Below are 23,280 nucleotides of genomic sequence, written 5' to 3' on the forward strand. Positions count from 1 at the left end.
GCCCCGAGTGCTCCGACCACCACAGGCACGACTGTCACCTTTACCTTCCAGGCTCTCTCCAGCTCCTCTCTGAGCCCTTGGTATTTCTCGAGTTTCTCATGTTCCTTCTTCCTGATGTTTCCATCACTTGGGATCGCTACATCCACTACAGCGGCTTTCCTCTGCCCTTTATCTATGATCACGATATCTGGTTGGTTCGCCATTACCATCTTGTCAGTCTGGATCTGGAAGTCCCACAGGATCTTCGCTCTGTAATTCTCCACCACCTTCGGAGGTGTTTCCCATTTTGACCTTGAGGTTTCCAGTCCATACTCCGCACAGATGTTTCGGTAGACTATGCCAGCCACCTGGTTATGGCGTTCCATGTAGGCTTTCCCTGCCAGCATCTTACACCCTGCAGTTATGTGTTGGATCATCTCAGGTGCCTCTTTGCACAACCTGCACCTTGGGTCTTGTCTGGTGTGGTATATCTGGGCCTCAATGCCTCAAATGATCAGGGCCTGCTCTTGAGCAGCCAGGATGAGTGCCTCTGTACTGTCCTTCAGGCCAGCCCTCTCTAGCCACTGATAGGACTTCTTGAGATCAGCCACTTCAGTTATGGTCCGGTGGTACATCCCGTGTAGGGGCTTGTCCTCCCATGATGGCCCCTCTTCCAGTGCCTCATCTTCTGTTCCCCATTGTCTGAGACATTCTCTGAGTACGTCATCCGTTGGAGCCTTCTCCTTGATGTATTCATGGAGCTTGGATGTTTCATCCTGGACAGTGGCTCTCACACTCACTAGTCCCCGGCCTCCTTCCTTTCGGCTTGCGTACAGTCTCAGGGTGCTGGATTTGGGATGGAACCCTCCATGCATGGTTAGGAGCTTTTGGGTCTTAACATCCGTGGTCTGAATCTCTTCCTTTGGCCATCTTATTATTCCTGCAGGGTATCTGATCACTGGCAGGGCATAGCTGTTTATTGCCCGGGTCTTATTCTTACCATTGAGCAGGCTTCTTAGGACTTGCCTCACTCGCTGGAGGTATTTGGCCATCCCGATGTCGATGCTGTAGATCCTGGTTGTGTGGATCAGGGAATCTATGTCCCTTTCGCTCTTAATATACAGCTTTATGTCATCCATGTAGAGGAGGTGACTGATTGTAGTTCCATTTCTGTGGCGGTATCCATAGCCTGTCTTGGTGATTACTTGGCTTAGGGGGTTCAGTCCTATGCAGAACAGCAGTGGGGAGAGTGCATCACCTTGGTATATGCCACATTTGATGGACACTTCGGTAAGTGGCTTGCCATTGGCTTCAAGTGTGGTTTTCCACATCGTCATCGAGTTCGCAACGAAGGCTCTTAGGGTCCTGTTCACCTTATACAACTCCAAGCATTCAGTGATCCATGTATGTAGCATCGAGTCATAGGCTTTCTTGTAATCAATCCAAGCTGTGCACAGGTTGGTACGTCGGGACCTGCAGTCTTGTGCGACTGTTCTGTTAACCAGGAGTTGATGTTTGGCTCCTCTGGTATCTCTACCAATGCCCTTCTGTGCTTCGTTCATGTATTGATCCATGTGTCCACTTATCTTAGCCGCAATGATGCCTGACATGAGCTTCCATGTTGTGTTCCACACAAGCCGAAAGAAAGGAGGCCGGGGACTAGTGAGTGTGACAGCCACTGTCCAGGATGAAACATCCAAGCTCCATGAATACATCAAGGAGAAGGCTCCAACGGATGACGTACTCAGAGAATGTCTCAGACAATGGGGAACAGAAGATGAGGCGCTGGAAGAGGGACCATCATGGGAGGACAAGCCCCTACACGGGATGTAGCACCGGACCATAACTGAAGTGGCTGATCTCAAGAAGTCCTATCAGTGGCTAGAGAGGGCTGGCCTGAAGGACAGCACAGAGGCACTCATCCTGCCTGCTCAGGAGCAGGCCTTGAGCACCAGAGCCATCGAGGCCCAGATATACCACACCAGACAAGACCCAAGGTGTAGGTTGTGCAAAGAGGCACCTGAGACGATCCAACACATAACTGCAGGATGTAAGATGCTGGCAGGGAAAGCCTACATGGAACGCCATAACCAGGTGGCTGTCATAGTCTACCGAAACATCTGTGCGGAGTATGGACTGGAAACCCCAATGTCAAAATGGGAAACACCTCCGAAGGTGGTGGAGAATTACAGAGCGAAGATCCTGTGGGACTTCCAGATCCAGACAAGATGGTAATGGCGAACCAACCAGATATCGTGATCATAGATAAAGGGCAGAGGAAAGCCGTTGTAGTGGATGTAGCGGTCCCAAGTGATGGAAACATCAGGAAGAAGGAACATGAGAAACTCGAGAAATACCAAGGGCTCAGAGAGGAGTTTGTTTGTTTTTGAAGGGGCAGGTGTCCAAAAAATGCATTTCTTCCCTTTCGTGGCTTCTGTAGCCTTCTGACACACACTGTTTTAAAGACAGGGTGGCTAAAAGAGAGAAGCTTCTTTACTAAAGCCTCTATCCCACTGAGAGGCGAACAACTGCAACTGTTGGCGAATGTAGAAAAATGCGCATTTACGTCAGAGTTCATCTGGGTTTGCTTATGACAAGAAAAAAGCCCGCACTACAAAAAAATTGATTTTGATTGAAATCCAAATGTTGTTATTGTGTGCAACCACCTGAGGGAAAAAAGTGTAAATTCAACACACCATTTCTTTCAATGTGGTGAAGGGACTCGATCGCATGGTGCCTTCTCTTACTATGTGAAAGTACGGTAGTCATTTATCCACACATTGATCCACTTCAATGTTGGCGGCAGCTGTTGAGATAAAGTACATCCAATCCAGACTCTTGTTCATCGAAATGGATGACACACTTCACCGGAGTTTGTTCCCGTCAAGTGACAGTGTGACGCTTTTTTTCGCTGACTACTTCCGCTGACGTGACTTCACAATAAAAGTGCCCAGAAATTCCTCAAACCATAGAGCAGCATGACGTCTACTTCCCATGGCTGAAGAATTTAGGCTGCAAATACCCCTCCATCACCTAAGTGCCTCATCAGAGACGCTTTTCACTGTGAGGGTGACATTGTCGTAATGGGCAGTATGGTTCAGTGATATAGTGGTCGTCTGGATCGAACCCAGAGGTTGTGGGTTCGATCATCTGCGCTTGGGACGATGTCGTCGTGTCCTTGAGTAAGAAACTGAACTCCTGAGAACCTACTAAAGAGTTAAACTGAGCCAAAGTCTCAGTTAATTGTATTTTTTTTTTTGGTACGTCATTCATCTATTCCTAAAATATTTGTCACTTTTATTTATGAGGATGTTTAAAAAGGATCTATGAAGTTTGTCAACTTGATAAAAAGTTCCTCTCCTTTTCTCACAGAACACTGCACCAGCAGTTTGAGAGCTATAAACAGGAGGTGCGTCGCATCGGGGCGGACACACGGCGTCAGCAGACCCAGCAAAAGGATGACGCACCCACCTGCGGCATTTGCCGTAGGACCAAGTTTGCAGATGGCTGCGGTCACTTGTGCTCCTACTGCCAAACCAAATTCTGTGCCCGTTGTGGAGGCCGAGTCTCCCTGCGCTCCAACAATGTGAGAATACTAAACATCTCTTCTGCCACTTTTGACTGCCATTCATATAGTCATCATTTCTGCTTTTGCTGCTCGACCACCATCAATTTATCCTCTGCTTCTTTGTTTCCTGGTCACACTTTGGTAAACCAAAGCGTGTTGGAAGTATGTCTTGGGACCACTCCAATTGGCCCTTAAACCCGTATGCCACTGAGGGCCGAAGGTTTGTGAATGTTGTCGGAGGTAGTGGATGTTGAGTTCTCATCATCGATCCTTCTAGGTCACAAATATTCACCAAATGTTTGCCATCAGTTTTGATGGTTTTGTTATGTTGTAAAGGAAACTTGTTTGTACACTCACAAATGTTGGCCCCTCATTGCGGTACGGGCTTTAGACTACCGGTAATTCCTTTTTTTAAAGGTGCAGTGTTGTGGAATGGTTTAAAAAATTGAACACGGAACCTCACTTTTTATTGTATTACATGTGTCTTTTTCTGTCTTGCGTTTTCCCACTATGCAAGTATTCAAGGCAGTGGCTTATCCCACAAATTACGGTGTCGAAACCAGTGGTTCTTAACCTTGTTACGGGTACCGAACCCAACCAGTTTCTCTGCACATCCACCGAACCTTTAGTGAAAAATAAAAACATGATTCGAGAAGTGTTCCTTCAGTTTTGCCGGTGCGAGCCTTATAGATATGAAGTTGCTCAACTTATAGATTGGACACTGAGTCCCTTCACGTTCCTTGATGGATGTGAATCCATGTTGTACATATTCGTCTGACCACTTTCTTTTTTTGCTTAACATAGCATGTCTTAAAACGTTTTTTTTTTTTTTTACTATCACGGCAGTCACACATTGACAACTGAGCAAACTAAATTTCCAGCAGCACTGATTGGACAAGCAATGTAATGTGATCAACTGCAGCCAATGATGGCCAAGTGGGCGTGTAATAACTAATTGACATGTTGAGTTGGTTGTATCTTAACCTCCATGGCAGAGTCTCAGTCGAACCCCTGAGACTGATTCACCGAACTCCTGGGGTTCGATTGAACCCAGGTTAAAAAACACTGGTCTAAACCAAATCCAGGAGAGTGATGGCTGCAAATTTTTACAAAAACATGTTATTTGGACAGGTGCTTTGGGATACCAATCCAGTTAGTTTTGATGTTTCGCTTTTGAAAATCAGTCATCAGTATGTCATCTTCCGAACCGCTTGATCCTCACTAGGGTCGCGGGGGCTTTAGAAAATTTCCAATGTAATTTAAGCCCACTAACCATTTCTTTTGATCAGACTTCTTAACTTTAGAAACAACTGAATATGAAGGGTCTCGCGAAAAAACGATTTGAATCAGAAACGTGGTTTCGATTCAACCAAATTGAATCAAATCGTTTTAAAATGTGGCGTCCTTGAAACGTATCACAGCCCATAAATCGATATTGCATCGTCTTTAAGGAGTGCTGCACACAAGGTACAAATTGGTTTTAATTTGATTAACTTCAATTGTTTGCTCTTTGGAGAGATTTTGCATGTAAATAACCATGACAAAAGCTATAGCCATATCATATTGAAATGAATCATAACTCCAGTGAATCAAAGCAAACCGAATCATTCAATTTGAAAACGTATCAAGATCCATATCTAGTTGTATTGGATTGGAAAGATGCACACGCCACTGAGTATATTATCTGAAGAAATTCGGCTACACCTCATCGCAATACATAGTTTTGTTGTCTTTTCGCATCCACACAGCATGTAAACATTAAAGTCAGAGGGACAATAATAATAGAGATCTGGACCTCGACAGACTCATAAGGGGTGTCCACACGGCACACAGAGATGTATTTTGTTGCGATATATTTTACACCGGAGCAAATTTTGTGGAGCGGTCACACGTACAAATCCGTTGAGCGTGTCGCAGCGTCGGTGCAGCTCCACTTGCGGTCACACAGCAGTTTCTGCAGCGGAGCAAAACGACAGAAAACAAATAAGCTGTCGTGTTGGTCCTTTTTAAAAAGTTTACACAACTCAAGCAACTACTGTACAGGCACATACTTCTCCTTCTCGGTCTCCGTGCCTTCAGCTCGAGAGTGACTGCCTCCGAAAACGTAAATCAACGATGACTTCAATGACATTCAGAAAAGCAAACATGTAATGCGCCAAACAGAAAATCATGAGTGGAAATCACAAAATAAATTCTATGAGGGGTGGGGGGTTGTGAACACACAACAAAGGAACAAACTACACAAACAACTCAGAGACAGTCCAGTCTCCTACAAGAGGAAAGATGACGTTTGGGGACGACCCCCCCCCCCCCTCCCTCGTTATAGTTGAGAGGGTACAACCCAAGAGGTGCTTGCTACGGTTACCAGCCAAGTATTGTGTTGTTATTAAACAAACACATGACGGAAGTCCGACAGAGCACGAAAGCAACGCATTCTCGCCGTACGTAATCAACTCTTCTCGAGCATTTGCTCTGGAGCAAAATGGAGAGTTCACACGTGAAAATTTACATCGGTGCTGCTCCGCAAACGAGCATTTGCTCTGGAGCTAATTTTTAAACCACCTCCCCAAGGTGGATCAAATTTGCTCCGGTGTAAGCCGTTTTCCGGGGCTACTTCGGAGCAAATTTGTACGTGTGACCGCTCCACTGGCACAGCACTGGGGTAGCACCGGAGCAAATGTTGCCGTGTGAACACCCATATAGTCGTTTATGGACATTATGGGATCATGAAATGACAAAGCAGAACTAAAAACACAGCTACTATTGTTCATTGCTCATCAATCCTCACAGCATACATGTTAGTGCTATTTTCAGACCTGCTTCTTCCATCCAATCTGTGAGCTTTCCTCCAAACCAAGAGAGAGGACTCCTCCTGGGGTGTCGTTGGCCAAGAAACTATTACCACCGTGCCTGCTGGTGCCCAATCTGCTCAGGATTCAACCAAGCCAGCGAGCCTTGACTCACACTGTGACCAAATGTAGGCTGAATTGGAAGGCTAGTCAGAACAGGAGATAATTACGTTTGGCTTCGTTTCTGAAATCTTTGATACAGTTCTCAGAACAGACACTCTGTTACGAGAGAATCAGTTGATGAGTGAATTAATCAAGGAAACTGATTTAACAAACGGTCATGAAGGGAGACTGACCTGAAACTGAAGAGATGAGCATGTTGTGCGGGCACTCCACAAAGGCTCGATAGATGTACCAGGAAGTGGGTTGGTGGAGACACACACAATGTAGAGCAGGTTCTAGGTCCTGGTTGGCTCATTCATTCTGGCCATTAGTCCGTGGGTGATGACCAAAGCTTCGACGAGCCGTGGCTCCCAAGGCTTGACAAAAATGTTTCCAAACCTTTGACACAAATTGGGAGCCCTGTTAGAACACAAGGTCCACTGGGATCCTGTGAATCTGAAACATGTGGGTAATCAGGAGCTTGGCGGTTTCAATAGCTGAAAGGAGTTTGGGCAGAGCCAAGAAATGGGCTAGCTTAGAAAACCTATCAACAACGGTGAGTATGACGGTTTCCCAGAATTGATGAAAGCCCTAGTGTATTTTTGTTGGTGTGATCAGCCATCACACTCACTATCTCCACCCTGTTAGAACGTCAAGTATTGTCAATCACTCAGTTCGATTCCGACAGTATCAGGTTGAACTTAAACTTACAGTTGCCGAGCTGGGTGGGCTGGCGAATAAGCAGGCACCCATTTAGACTCGTCACATCTCTCCTCCAGACTCAGTCGACCAACTCCCAATTGCATCGGTTCCTCCACTGGGGTGGTAGGTACAAGGCTTTGCTGGTGTTCTGGATGGGGGGTTCACGATCAATGTAGGGGTACGTCATCCGGGGGTGCCCCATTACACGCTCCCAGTGTATCTCTCTCTCTCTCTCTCTCTCTCTCTCTCGCTCACTTGATTGTCTAGACGTATGGCCAAACTGATGAGTTGCTCCAAGTGAGAAGAATTGTCTCGGATGGCCATCTTGTCTTGAATAGGGGAACTCCAACCATGGCGGAAAATGCTGCGTAGCGCGTAGTCATTGAAGCCATTCTCCATCGCAAGTATGCGAAACCTGATAGACTAGTCAGCCACAGATTGATTCCCCTGAGCACAGTCAAGGAGTTGGGAGTGGAACCCAGGTCGTGGAAACTCAGCAATGAAGTCTGGGATAGAGGACCAGAAAGCCGGTCATGTGTTGCTCACGGTCATAACCCAAGAACTAGCCTGGTCAATCAAGAGACCCATAAAAAAAAGAAAGAAAAAAAGAAGAAAAATGCAACGTTGGCGCTATCATGGTTATAAATGAAGTGTTGCTGGTCAAAAATGAGACTGCACTGACATAGACCAGGTTCAACCCCACAGCATGACGGATGATGATTATGATCAGGTGCCTGTGGGGTGGGGGGGGGGGGGTGGGCTCTGAGTGTTATTGCCGGGGCAACAACTGTCGTTCGCCCTCAGAGATCCCTCCCGCCGATTTAGAAAACAATTTTACCTGTGTGCCAAGTCATTTCTTTAACTTTGTCTGAGAAAAACTCTGACATAATGTATACCATGCACAACCGTTTACTCCTTCACGCACCTCTGGAGAAACCGCTAGGGGAGGAACTTCTCATGTCAAAATAGCTTCATCTTCGGAAGTCATGCCTGCCCTTCAGCTGCGTGTTTTGCTGTATGTTTGCTCAATTTGTTATCATTACTTTCTGTTTATTGCTTCTGCTTCTGTATTGGAGAATTCTGTTTATTTCAACATGCAAACCGAAGTTAGGAGGAGGACTCCGACTGGATAGCGTCATGCACATTTCCGCCACTTCTGAAGGAGTAAATTTGCTCACAGCTTGCAGGTCTGTGTCTCTGCTGCCCAGTACCAAATGGGCCTTGGCCTTGTACCAGTTTGCCTGTACAGTGCACTCCGCTTAATAGAACACCATTGGGCCGAAGCGCTTCTGTTCTACTAAGCGGGGTTTCTATTAACCGGAGACACTTTATTAGGTACACCTTCAGACACGTCGACGACCAAGTTATGCACGCAGAAAACCCCCTGCTGACGAGTTAGAAGAGATATTTCGACTGTGGACGTCCATATCTTTAATCAAACAACAACTTTAATCAACTTCAGTCAAACATCTCAAATCACGAGAAAAATTTCGTTACTTTTGTCTGGAAACAGGAGTCCCTAATTTTGCGGTTGACTTCCCTCTCAATGCGCTGGATAAGAGGGAAGTCCTGGAAACCGCGGGCGTACCTTCTGAGAATCCGGCAATGCATCGTATCGTCTGAGTATGTCCTTCTTATCCGCAGGTGATAGCCCTCGTCTCTTGAATGAACTTGAAGCCATTGTGACGTGCGTGTGTCTATGTGTGGAGTGACGCGTGCTACCTGTTACTGTATACGGCTAGAACTACCGCGTTTTCTCGCGATAGTGGTACAGTATCGCGATAGCTACACTTCGTCTCTCTCTCATCTCTTGAATGAAGTTGAAGCCATTGTGACGTGCGTGTGTCTATGTGTGGAGTGACACGTGCTACCTGTTACTGTATACGGCTAGAACTACCGCGTTTTCTCGCGATAGTGGTACAGTATCGCGATAGTTACACTTCGAAAACCACTAGTTTACAATGTTCATTGCTTACGACCTGTTCTATTAAGCGGAGATCTGTTCTACTAAGCGGAGTATCTTTATAGGAAATTGCATTAGGCAAGTCTATTCCAGAGCCTTTTGCTCTATTAAGCGGATTACTCTATTAACCGGTGTTCTATTAAGCGGAGTGCACTGTATTGGGTTGCCAGTACTGTAAATAAGTGGGTCATCGAAGCAGTAAAAAAGCCTTTTCGAAACGAGGTATCTGAATTCCTCAAAGACTCGTTTTTTTCCTACATAAAATGATCAGCTCACGATGTGTTTTTCTCAGCACAAATCAAACTTTATTTTTCTTAAATTAATGCATTAGTCCCAAATGTGACAACATTTGCTCTGTTTAAGCTCCACTCCGTTCGCAGCCATCTTGTTCGTGGAAGCCGTGCAGAACAGCGTGTGGGAGAGACTTTGAATTAGTGTAGTAAAATAGCTAAAAACAATTTCTCCTGACAAATTGATTTGATTGATCATTTTCCAAGTAAAAAGTCATGACAAGCACGTCACTGCAGCCATTCCTGTCAATGTTCACATACTATGCCATCCACTTTCATCTGTCTTTCACTCAATTTTAATGGAGCTCTAATCTGGAGAATGTCATTGCCAAATGTTTGCAGCACCTTTTCTCCCCTTTTCTACCTCTGGCTTTGCTTTGTTTTCCCCATATCTGTCCACTGTATAATTCACAAATTCAATGTCTATATGTCCTTTTCTTTTCATGTTTATTGGATTCCTCCTTTTTTCTCTCGCTCCACTACCCTATTTACTTCTCCCAATTCTCACTGCAACCTGGACCACATGCCAAAAAGGAGGACAAAGTGGTTAGCATCTTTTTTTGTGTTCTCTGTGTGATGTGACTGGAATGTTTTATTACTTCAAAGTGAACCCACTCCTGGCATTAAATGTAGACCAAGAGCACATTCACTCTAGGATTCACATTTGATTTTTCACTCCTCTTTTACTCTTATTAAAAAACAGTAGCAAAGGCAAGAGATGTGTGTTTGGAGGGTTGCTATGTGGACAGTGTGATGCTTTATCTTATTGCGTCACTCCATGTAGTTTTGTCAGTGTTAGTTTGTCAGGAGTGAAGACTCCTGCTCTCACAATTCAGAAATTTAACCCATGACTAATACTACATTTATTGTTTGTCTCCTCCCCCTGCAAAGTGTATCATAGTAAAGGATAGGGTAAGGCCTCCTGGGTGATGGACTTGATGCATGACTTTCATGATTTCCCTCCGTCACATTTGGCTCTGTATTCATTCACAGATGTGTGAATAAGAATTCAATCCAACTGTCTTTAAGAAATGGAAGGTCAAGGTGTCCCATCATTGATCTCATTCTGAGAATGAATGCAGACCCTGAAATTTCAATTGGCAAAGTGAGCATGAGCACTGACATAGAATGTCTGCCGGGGCAGTGACTCTTCTGACAAATCCTGACCCTTTCCAACGGCCGCAGGCATGACAGTCCCACGGTGCGAGGTTTGAGGGAATTTTGATAAATGTATACATCTTTTAAAATATTGGGTTGGGAGATTAACATTTTACTGGCATGGAACTAAACATTGATATTAATGATGTATATTAATGCAATGACCACTCATGCCTGTGCATGCCGCCCCTGCTTGTTTTTGAAACCAGCACTGCTTTGAATTGGACAGTGTGTATAATATCTATGGTACTGTACATGTTGCTATTTAAGATCAATAATAAGAACAATAATAACTTTTTGCATTGGTTGCAATGGTGTGTCCACATTTTATATGACTTGGTGCGCAACATACAAGCTAGGTGCACTCCAATTTTCAACTGCATCACAAGCCTTAGTTTTTAAAACCTTTTTTTTTTTTTAAACTGGAATGATACATTTTCCCAGAAAATCGTGATAAATGGTACATGATAAAGACGGCCCGGAAGGTCCAGTGGTTAGCGCATTGACCTCACAGTGCAGAGGTTCAATTCCAGCCACAGCCTCCCTGTGTGGAGCTTTCATGTTCTCCCCAGGCCTGCGTGGGTTTTCTCTGGGTACTCTGTTTTCCTCCCACATTCCAAAAACAGGCCTACGCCTACGATGGGAGGCACGATTACGAGTATTCTCGTGTTCTGTGCATACATCACAGGTGAGTTTAGTGATACGCCCTTCGGACGATTCATACGAAAAATCTGACTGCCATTCCCATTTCTTAAATGTCGTAATTAGTAGACCTTTTTGTGTTTTTTTTTGCCGCTATCTCAAACTGTTATTCACGTGCTTTCTTCATTTGCGGACTAAAATAGCAACCCGCGTGCGCACATCTGTTCCGCCCCCTCCAACACTGAAAAAAAACAAAACAAAAGTAAATCAGAAGAAACACACTCACAAACCACACGACAAACACGCATGAGAGATTCGATCACGTACAGTCAACTCGTGTGCGGTGACTTTTATGGGAAACGATTTTTCGGTACCGTCAAAATGACGCCACAGAAACAATACGCTACCGGTAACGATCGTTACCGTGAAATCCTTAGGCCTGAAAAACATGCATAGCAAGCTGATTGAACACTCAAAATTGTCCCTAGGTGTGAGTGTGAGCCTGGATGGTTGTTCGTCTCCGTGTGCCCTGCGATTGGCTTGCAACTGGTTCAGGATGTCCCCCGTCTACTGCCCGAAGACAGCTGAGAGAGGATCCAGCACCCCCTGCAACCCTTGTGAGGATAAGCGGATCGGTAAATGGATGGTTGGATGGTACACGATAAAGTTGCTTTAGTAATTTCTACAAAGTCAAATTGTTTTCCTTCCTAGAGATGCACAGTATCTGAGTGAGTGCAACATGCAAGATTTTTTTAAATTATTATTATTGGGGTTTTTGCAAACATCGAACGAAAATGGATCATACAATGTTAAAGTTTCACGTGAACAATAGATTTGTAGTGCTTTTTCAGTCAAACATAGGAAGTATGTGTGTAGTATTAACCACACAAAAAAAGAAAATATTTACATATTGTGATAGTGCATGCAAAACTGTATGTGTTGTCAAAAAGTAAGCAAAGCCCATCATTTTCAATAAACAAATACAGAAAACACTTTCCCTTTGAGGAGTTCATCATGTAATGAAAATTGAATTAACAGCTGCAATTGCCACGGAGTTGGTGGATGCAAGCATTTAAGAATGCACTCTTTTTTTTTAAGGGTGGCAAATTGGTCGATTACTCTGTTGGCACTAAGTGCATCGAGGCTCATGACTTGACTTTGCTCTGTAATACTTTTGAAGTTGCAGAGATTACATTTCGGTGCATGTGTCCCTAAAAGGTTGAAGGAAAACTTTACTGAATGAAATTTAAATTGAATAAAAGTATTATTAATGTCCTAGTCATATCTTGGATGGGATCATTCATCCTGTATTTATCTCTTGGCTCTCTCCACCTTCAAATCATTACTTTCCCAAATAAATTGCCATGTAATATAAGTCGTGCGGCCCGGTAGTCCAGTGGTTAGCACGTCGGCTTCACAGTGCAGAGGTACCGGGTTCGATTCCTGCTCCGGCCTCCCTGTGTGGAGTTTGCATGTTCTCCCCGGGCCTGCGTGGGTTTTCTCCGGGTGCTCCGGTTTCCTCCCACATTCCAAAAATATGCATGGCAGGCTGATTGAACACTCTAAATTGTCCCTAGGTGTGAGTGTGAGCGTGGATGGTTGTTCGTCTATGTGTGCCCTGCGATTGGCTGGCAACCGATTCAGGGTGTCCCCCGCCTACTGCCCGGAGACAGCTGGGATAGGCTCCAGCACCCCCCGCGACCCTAGTGAGGATCAAGCGGTACGGAAGATGAATGAATGAATGAATATAAGTCGTATAGGATGCACTTTGCCTGAAATGCTTCATATTTCACATCCACGTTGAGTTCGATATGATTTCTAGACTTTCTGCGTCACTAATGGATTTATCATGTGAAATCCTTTATGCTCATATATTATAAAGATGTCACTGTTTTAGTTGTGATCTCAATTAATGCCCTGATTCCTATACTGCAGTTCAATATGGACTGTGGAGTGACATCATTAGTCCATTGTTGTTATTGTTATTATTATCCACCGATGACAATCATAAGTGAACGAGCTCAGCTATGTTTCATGGTGCATTAAGTTCACTCTCGCACCTCTTTCACCCTCATGTAAACAGCCAGGAGTTTCAAAATGCATTTCAGACTACAGTACCGGTACCAGTAATTAACAAGCTATCGAGGAGTAGCATCAGACTTTTCTGATGTGAGGCTCGTGGTAACTAATTGTTACTACGAGCCAGCGTCTGTACAGGCAGCGTCTAATATCGTCACAAGGGTATTGTTGGGCTGTACTTGGAGTGAAAATGACAGCCGAAATGATGACATGCAGCTTTCTTTGCTGATTTTAAATGGAAATACAGCAGTATTTATTTTTAAAAAAGAGACTACAGTTTGATACACTGCTCACCAAACCATGACCATAGTATCAAGCAATTCGATACAGACACATGTATCCCTAAAACACAAACGGAGAGGGAGAGAGAGAGACAGAGACGAAGTGTGTGTGTGTGTGTGTTTTGTGGAGTTAAAAGCACCTAAGAGGAAATTTGGAGCACAAAAGCATGCCTTACTACCAGATATTTTGACCGTTTTTTGTTCCCTCTTAATAGTTGTGTTTAATTTAATTTTTATCTTGAATCAATTTTATTGTTTTTTCCTGTTTTAAAGCCATAAAAAATAATAAATCATCAATAGACAAATATAAAATACAAACCTTGTGATTTGCCCATACAGGACATTCATTATGTTTACAAAAACATGAGTGTACAATATTAAAACCTCACTCCTGGGAGCTGACTTTGAGACCCGTTCTCCATCCCAAGTCGGTGACATGCGATTTCGGGGCCGGAGTAGGTAGTCTCTGCCACAAAATACCAATCTCACACATCTAAATAACATTATAAAAACTAAAGGGTTAGAGGGCACAATGGATGTTTTTAAATTATACTATCCATCCATCCATTATCTACCGGTAATCTATTTGTCCTTACACGGTTCGCGGGCGTGTTGGAGCCTATCCCAGGTGTCTTCCGGCAGCAGGGTGAGGACACCTGCTTTTTCCAGCCAATCGCAGGACACACACACGCTCACACTCACACCGAGGGACAATTTTAGGGCATTCAATCAACCTACCATGCATGATTTGGGGATGTATTTGGAAACCTGAGTACCCAGAGAAAACCCACGCAGGCACGGGCAAACTCCACACAAGAAAGCCGGAATAGGAATCAAACAATGCATCTCCAAAACAGTCATCAGCCGTGGCCCCATCTGCATGCCTGTGGGTGAGTGGAATGGTCCTAATATTCGCCTCACAGCTTCAGGGGGCTTCACGAGTCTGCCTCAAGGGTTGGTTTGTCCCTTGGAGTGAACCATACTATTCAGGGTATATGAGTCAGACAGTAGAAGGGGAAACCCTGCTGTGTGAAAGCGTGGCCAGAGCCTGAAGAGGGCAACCGCGGCAGGGAACTTCGTCTGGCAACAGCATATCTTCTGCAACCATATGAGCTGGCTTAAGCCTACCCAAAGAAACACCCTCTTACGTGCACCCACATTAAGCACCAAACTAAGAATTCTGCTCAAGCACCCAAAACGTCCTGTCATATCGTGGATGAAATGGCAATGGCGTTTTGGTTTTGGTGCACAAAACCACAACGAGCAAACATACATTTTGAGCGCACGAAAAGCTTAGGAATACAATGGTGAACAGGTGCAAGGTTCAAGGAAATGGAAACTGTCACTATTCGGTCCAACCAAATCAAGTTTTGGAACCCAAAAGTGTAGACGCCAGACAAGGTCTCCGAAGCAAAAATTTAATGTACAAAATTCGCACCGACAAAGTAGTAACATAAAGCGCTGTTCAAAACAAGGACCAGAGGGCACAAAAAACGAACAACAAAAAGCGCTTGCACAAAAGGCAAGGGACAAAAATAAGGATCGTGAAGACAAACAAAAACAATGTATCAAAATACACGCAAGAGAAAGCCAATTCACAAAATAAAATCCAATACTTACAAAACCATTGGTACCGAGACTTCAAAAGCGAAACACGACGAGATCTATAGCAAGAATAGTCGATGGGCAAGGAGGCATCAAGGCATAAACAATACTCCGACCACCAGCAGACAGATTGTTGGTCCTTAAATACACAGTTCCTTAATTGAAAGATTGGCAGCACGTGTGCAGCCAGAAGGTCTGCCACCTGCTGGCCAGGCCAAGGACAGGAACATGACAGAAACGGTTTGTGTATTCGTTATCTCTTGTCTTAAATATGAACCAGCGCCCATTGAATGTTGAGGAAAAATGTTATTTATGTCAGCCCTCTCTTGACTGATCCCTTCCAATTGCATCACTGTATACATGTAAACTTTTCGACAAATGTGTTGATTAAAAAAAAAATCTAATTTCTGGACATTGAAGCAGAACATTTCTCTGACAAGCTACTCACTCTGCTGTTGCTTGTGCTCAAGCTTGTTAGTGGTGAGTGATAATTCATGTATTTTCCTGTCAACACTGACAGTCTGTCTGTCGTCTTTTTAGAGGAGCACTGCCAGTGGGGAGCAATCAGCCACTGGTTCCTGAAACACACATGACTGTAAACACACATACACACATGCACGCAGTAAAACATTTTTGGAAGCGTCATCAACACATTTAATCAGAGCTCAATTATCTTTTCCACTTCTGTTGATGAAAGTCAAGCCAAGCCATTTTATATTAGAGCTGGCAACTATTGGCCAAGTTAAAGTTTGCTTAACTATTGTTACATTGCTGTACATATAAATTCTGGAAGATTTTCTACATCATATCACTTTATCATTCATTTTTAGCAACTGCTTTGTTGCATGTATCCTACATCAGCCGTCCCCAACCATTTTTGCCCCATGGACCGGTTTAATGTCCGAAAATATTTTCAGGGATCAACCAGCCTTTAGGGTGTGGCAGATAAATACAACAAAATAATTTGTCATGGTCTGCATGAAAACTGTGTTATTTCCTAAAAAAAATAATAAACAGGAATCATGACAAGAGGAACGTCTTATCTGACCGCAACACTCTCTGGTCTTTATGATAACATTTAAATGTGTTATCAAAATAACATACAAATACAAAGTGCATGAAAAATATGACTCACCATGGCCACATATTATGCACAGCGGGCTTGGTGCGTGGGAATCTCCTGCTGAGATAAATCCGTATTTGAAGTAGGATTCCCGCTTCTTTCTATTAAATGTAGCCTTTTTTAAGTCATAGGTTCCTCTTCTGTCTCCTGGCTGGGCCTTTTCCCCTTCCCAAAGAAGCTTTCCACAGACGTTAGTTTTTTATTCATTTTGCTAGCTGCTGCGTTTCTTTTTAGCAGGTGATCGGGAAGCGATTGACCTTGACCTGTGTTAGACGGATGTAACAGAGAATCTTTTAGATTCCGAAATAAATAAAATGGAATTAATGTAATTTATTTATTCTGTGTGCAGACCGGTACCAAATGACCCACAGACCGGGACCGGTCCACAGCCCAGGGGTTGGGGACAAAATATTGTATAGATACATACACTATCCTAAGCAAAAGTATTCCATTAGCAATGCTTTAATTACCTCATGTAATTTTGTCCAGACTCTTTATTAGAATACAATCAATGAACAAAAATAAAAAGGGACATTACTGTATGGCTAATGGCTAAAATAAGTTTTCTCCCGCCCCTCTCTCTGTCATGTTCAAGCTCAAAGTGTGTAGCGTGAGAAGTTGATGGCACCAGATGCTCTATTCTGGCATGCACATCAGATGACCACGTTGTAATCACATACAATTTCGCCTAATAAATTCTGTTATCATACTGTGATATTAGCAATGCAAAATGCCATTCATCGTTTAGATCTTATGTATTTTTACCAAATGAATGACCCAGTGCTTTGTCATTATTCTGCTCCATGTAGAATTCAATGGCCATATTGTTGCAGTTGATGTCTTCCTCTCTGATCCAGGCCTGTAGCTTCATTCATCTCATTTAGTGTTTTAATATTGCTCTTGAAGAACAAAGTACGGTACAATACAGTGCAGTGAGTCATATTTAAGCGCAAGTGCCTGCCTGACATTATTTAATGGTAGTGAACTGACTCCTTAGAGGGGCAGATTGTACAAACCCAACTGCAATAAAGTTTGGATGTTGCGCTAAACATAAATAAAAGCAGAATACAATGATTTGCAAATCACATTTAAACTATTAAATGACTATGCTACGAAGACGAAATAGTTATTATTTTTAAATCTTGTCAACACATTACAGTGCCTTTCGGTTTCATCTCCATTCATTGTCATTGTGCCAAAAGGAATCATTGTGGAAACTGGGGCTGTATGTGAAAGTGAGAATGAGAAGCTTTTATTGTCATTTGATGATGAGTTAGAAAATAGTGAGGAGCTGAGAGGATTACTGGCCACTGATAATCTGTAGCCTCTCTTCTGACGTAAAGAGGTGGGGAAAGATATGAGAGCGGGACTGTGGTGTGTGGCTGGGTGGCTGCTTGTTCCTTCTGGGCCTTGTTGCCAGCTGATTTTAGATTAGTCGGGACATCCGCCATCTACGATTCAGGACAATTGTGCTTTGGCAAGCTTGATAGTAACTACGAAGATGACTGTTGCTTGGGAAACATCATCCAATGGGTTGCAGATTTATTTCATCGCAGTGCCCTGATTTTAACTTATGGCTCTAAAGTGGAAAACGAGTGATCACCCTGTTTCACTGGTGCTCCGGATTTGTTTCTGAGAAATAAATGTTTGGATTAGAAATACAGAGGGACATAAATCCTGCTTTTGTGCTGTCGGAGTGAGGCCTGTAACAATGCTTCCATGTGAGTATGTGAGTATGAGTAAGTGATTTTGTCTTTCGGTCTGATTTAGAGGATGAGGAATTAAATGTGATCATTTTCATTGTCCATGACAAGCAATCATCATTTGTGATGGTATGTGGTGCTGCAGCAGGGCTGAATCACAGTAAAAGTGCATATATAACATAATTTTAATCATCTGTCTTTTGAGTTGAAACCGACAGACTCCCTCAATATTATTATTTTTTTTATCATTATCATAATGAAATGATTTATGCTTTATGTGACTTACATTCACTGCATCAAAGGCAGTGATGTATTTCAATTACCTTAGAGAAACGGAGGTCTTCTTTCCTGTGCTTGTCCTCACTTTTTCATTCAGTGACAGTGTATTCGTGAAAAAAAATTGAACTAAACACTTTTTGAAAGAATGATGTTCTTTATTGAATTACGCTGTCAAACGTGTTTTTCCATTTAACCCCTCCAGGTAATGTGGGTATGCAACCTGTGCCGTAAGCAGCAAGAGATTCTCACCAAATCAGGAGAATGGTTTTCAGAGTCAGGGGTGCAGCCTGGGAGCCTGGGCTCCACCTTGAATGACCCAACCAGGGTGGGCGAAGCCCAACGGGATAGGAAGCTATTCCGCTCCAAGTCTCAAGTCCCGTCATCTACAACTACCAGCAATACTGAGCTGCCACCCGGGATGCAAGGACCCGCTGGTGGTACTTCCCCGAAGGCTCCAGACAACATGCCTGGTACTCGCTCTCAAAGTGTACCACCTCGAGAAAAGTACGATTCAATCCCCATTACAATGTGTTATAATTCTACATAAACTGCGTCTTGTGTGGAATTGATTGTTGAATGATTTTTTTTATATTTGAAGCAAAACAATTACAGCAAAAAGGAACAGGAACTAACACAATGGGTTCCAAGAAGCTGGTTGAAAGCTCAATTGTTTTTAAATCGGAACACATTAAATTTCAAACTAGAACTGCCATTTGAGGCCATTAATAAAATAAATGTCTGTCGTGTGCTGCCGAAGAAAATTCACGTCATTGGTGTGTTTGAAAATGAATATGAAAGTCAACCAGAAGTCAGGCATACAGACCGCAAAACTATTTATTCCATGGCGGAATTATGTCAACATGCACCTCAGTAGTACGTACTGTAATTGACCATTAGTGAGAAGTTGATGTGCAGACACAGATGGTGAAGGACGGGGAAGTGATTATTGGTGAGAGGTGTACTTGTAATTGTAACTGACGTCTTCAGTGGACAGTTCATTGGAAATATATTTGGCGGATTCCTCTTTGATCCTACAGTGCAAATTGTAGAAAGAAGACTGGCCTGTCCACATTAGTAAAGAGACAAATGGTGCTTGTTTCAAGGTTTTTTGTCATTCTCAGTTGAAGTGTACTGTAAAAATGACCCATACAATGAAAGACAATCAAACATTGCATATTTAAACAAACATTTTCAACCAAACCATATAATTGCAAGGGAATTGCAAATTTTCAGAGAACGACTACATTAACACACATGGCGGAGAAATGCATATAAGCAGAATGTTCACAGTACTGTCAAGCACACACTTGGACAGATTTGTTGGTCCCTCACTGTTAATAACGTAAAAAAAAATACGAATAAAATCCAAATGTGTAAATTAAGCAGTGAAAATAAGACATGATTATTTTTAAAAAACACAAATCATGAAAAAGACCTTTGCAAAAATGACGGTACACCCAGAAAACAAATATAATTTGACGATAAGGTCATGTTCAACAAAGGTTTGTCCTCTAATTAGCTTCACAAGTACTATAAGCTTGTAAGCAGTCATTTGGCCTATTTAAAGGGTGACAAGTGGTCTGTGTGCTGGTTAGTGACATGGTGTGTAGACACACTAAACATGACCAGAGGAAGCGAAGGAGAGAGTTCTCTAAGGAGACAACAATGAAAATTATAGGCAAGTCCATTGCTGCCTGGTATGTTAAGACACAACGAGGTACTAAGCTGAATGATCACAACTCAGAATTCTGACTGTCCTGTCAAAGTGTATTGTAAAAAACAAAACCAAAACTGTCACTTAAATATCTACAATTAATAGATCTACAATGTATTTATTTGCTGCGTTTGGCTGGTGACCAATTCAGAATGTGCCCTGCTTCTTGCACGAGGACGAGTGGAATAGGCTTCAGCACTCGTATCCCTAGTGAGGAAAAGCAGTTCAGAGAAAAGATGGATGGATTTATTTGGAGACAAAATGCTTCAGCAGAGATGGATGCACCAAATACATTTTGCTGGTACATTATTCATCATTCACTGGCTTGCCAGTCCGTCATCATTAGTCTGCCAATATTTCAGACCAATTTGTTAATTGTCAGTCTGTCACTCAGTCATCATTATTTTAACCATGCTTTCATTACACTTTTAAATATTTTGTTACCACTATTTTAGGATTCTCATTAAAAAAACAATTAATAAGGGTAACATCACACAAACACATCATTGTGTTGTGTCTGGTTCATTTCACTGTCTAAAAAAACAATTTAAGCAATGTAACTACACTTGATCAAACAGGGGTTGAATACACACGAGAGACATTTATTTTGTTACAAGTTAAAACCGCACCGCCGAACCTGAAATTTCACCAAAGACAACTTTTCATTTCGAAAGCCAGCAGGCTACTGATACTACGCCGTGCGGTTACACAGACAATTCTGTTGTGTGGACGGGGCTAATAACCCCTACGTGCTACACAGAACATTATTTGCCGAAGGTCGTCTTTGTCTTTCAGGTCAGTTTGGACAACAGCCGATATTTGCTTCCGTTGGTGCTTATTCCAATAGTATTTCAACTTTTTCCGTCAGTCCACTCACGAAATGACAGTCCATCAGTGATGGACTGATGACCTTTCCGTCAGTACTGCCCACTTGGTTTAAGTAGTAAAAGTTGTCCAGCAACGACAGTTAAATGGCACCGACATTCCTCCCAATCAAAAGCTGTTATATGCGTGCTGCCAAGAAGGTGCAACCACCAAGCACAGATTCTTCTTCTTTGACGAATGCCGTGGCCAAAAATGCTGAAACAAACCACATCAGGTACACATGACGAAACAACAACACCATGTGACAAAACAAAAGACAAAAGCACTTGCCGGCGGCTGCCTACTTCGGCGCCATCTTGGAAAAAAAGAAATGAATAAATTCAATTCTCTGTTTATACATTCCTAGACCCTCAAGCTAATGATATGATGTGAAAGACAATTGTAAATAGCACTGCAATTTATCCATTTTGTGTTTATATTGCACTTAATTGAACGGTGTTTGTTGTTGTTTTTTTCTTCTTTCTTCTTTCTACCTACATTCTTGCTGCTGGAGGCTGTAAATTTCCCCAGTGTGGGACAAATAAAGGATATCTTATCTTAGCTTAAATGGGAAGTTGCTTAGTGATGCCACTATAATCCTGTTTAAAGACTTAAAGATGTATGAGTTTCTTGAAGGCATAGGTGTTGATGTTTGTATGTCAATGCACCACACTGTATTATCTAATTATCCTTTTTTCACCGTAGAAAAAGGCCAGTGTCATACCATGAACAGAATGGTAAGGGGCATGGTACTGGCCGGAGACCTGCTGGAAAGCTACCAACTCAGTCTTCTTTAGATGAGAGGGTTGGCCCTGGGGACCGAAGAGAGAGACGGCCAAGAGATGGTCACAGGCTGGAAAAGATACATTCTCAGGAGTACGGTGATGGGGAGGACAACTTGGGTCACTTGGAAAGAAATCGGAGACGACCAGTCGATGATGAACAAAGGGAGCGGCAGCAACGTGAGGAGGAGTTCCAGAACCGTTACCGTAGTGATCCCAACCTTGCCCGATACCCTGTGAAGCCACAGAAGGAGGAACAGGAGATGCGCATGCACGCCAAGGTATCCAAGGTCCGCCATGAACGGAGACACAGTGATCTTGCAATCAACGAGGTCGGACTAGGGCCCGGTGAAGGGGGAGGCTGTGAAGTGCAGGTCTCTGAAAACCGTCTGAGCAGGAGAGGAACTCGCAAAGCCCAATTAGAAAATTATCGAGCTTACTCTGTTGAAAGGACCGCGGGGGAACCAGGAGGACCGTTGCCTCCAGAAAAGAAGGACTGCTTTGAGCCAGGTTTAACACAAATGGCAAGAGAAAAAGATAGGGACAACTTGTTGAGGAAGGACTCACAAAGTTCGGAACAGTCTGAGTCTTTGCGTCCGCCCCCTTCGCGGTCGTACAAGAGCAAGCGCGGAGTAAACAAGAGGCAGATGTCCATCAGCAGCTCAGAGGAGGAGGGCGGCTCCACGCCTGAGTACACCAGCTGTGAGGACGTTGACATGGAAAGCGTTAGCGAGAAAGGTCAGTCACACAGATGTGCTCTCTACCAGTTTTATAAAATGCTATAGGAATTCATTTAACATTTACTTTCATCCTTGTCCCGTCAGACCTTTATTGTTCTTTTAAAATACAATAACAACACTCAATTTATAGCCTCATTTTGTTGTCGCCAAAACTTGGTGTTGTGTGGTTTCGCCTTTTACCACTCACACGATTTTTTTTTGTCATCTTGCAATCTCTCCTCACCAAAAAAAATGTCTGATTTGTTGAATTCTTATAATCTTCATGAGAACATTGAGGTGATTCCTGTATCCCATTGTGTATGGTAGTGGCATGACAAGGAATTTGAAGGCTGATTAGTTACACGATTGACACAGAGACACGTTTTTAAACCGAGTAAAATTGTCGTTTACACCTTTCATGTTTTCGGGTTGCCACACAGAATAACTTTTGACTGGCTCCATTTTTATGTTCAATGTCCTTTCTGATGCAACCAGCCCATTTGGGGTGGTTGAAGAGAAAGCATGAAAACAGTAGAACTCCAATAGCAAATCCTGTATCTGCTCCTGGCATGTTCGTGTGTAGCGTGCAGAGTACGTCAGGATTTTGCAAAAAAAAAAAAAAAGAAATCACATCCTCACAGGATAGATTCTGCAGACAGCACATTGTATTACAGTGTCATTTACACCTCTGTGGCATGGCTACTGCGGCTCTAAGCACAGCGCTCCTTTATTTGGAGAGACCCTGTGATTTAGGCCAGCAGATTTATGGAATTAGGTCAGTGTTTCTGTTGCAATGTAATACTTTTTGAACTGCCAGATGCAAAAGCTAAAGTGAAGGCACGGTCACATGTTATAGAATTTTCTTTTTATAGTATTCA

At 43.1% G+C, this 23,280-nt stretch overlaps 1 protein-coding gene across 8 annotated transcripts in view; it reads left to right on the forward strand.

Moving 5' to 3' along the window:
• The window catches only part of rims1b (regulating synaptic membrane exocytosis 1b), a 127,134-nt gene that overhangs the window by 36,046 nt on the left and 67,808 nt on the right, over positions 1 to 23,280 (forward strand). For all 8 annotated transcript variants that reach the window (XM_052083830.1, XM_052083831.1, XM_052083832.1 and 5 more), the window contains exons 2-5: positions 3,352 to 3,565; positions 10,345 to 10,365; positions 18,526 to 18,827; positions 21,607 to 22,421. In XM_052083830.1, coding sequence (XP_051939790.1) covers positions 3,352 to 3,565; positions 10,345 to 10,365; positions 18,526 to 18,827; positions 21,607 to 22,421 — 1,352 coding nt within the window. The remainder of the gene's footprint in view (positions 1 to 3,351; positions 3,566 to 10,344; positions 10,366 to 18,525; positions 18,828 to 21,606; positions 22,422 to 23,280) is intronic.

This window comes from Hippocampus zosterae, chromosome 13, assembly GCF_025434085.1.
Source record: "Hippocampus zosterae strain Florida chromosome 13, ASM2543408v3, whole genome shotgun sequence".
NCBI classification, from domain to species: domain Eukaryota; kingdom Metazoa; phylum Chordata; class Actinopteri; order Syngnathiformes; family Syngnathidae; genus Hippocampus; species Hippocampus zosterae.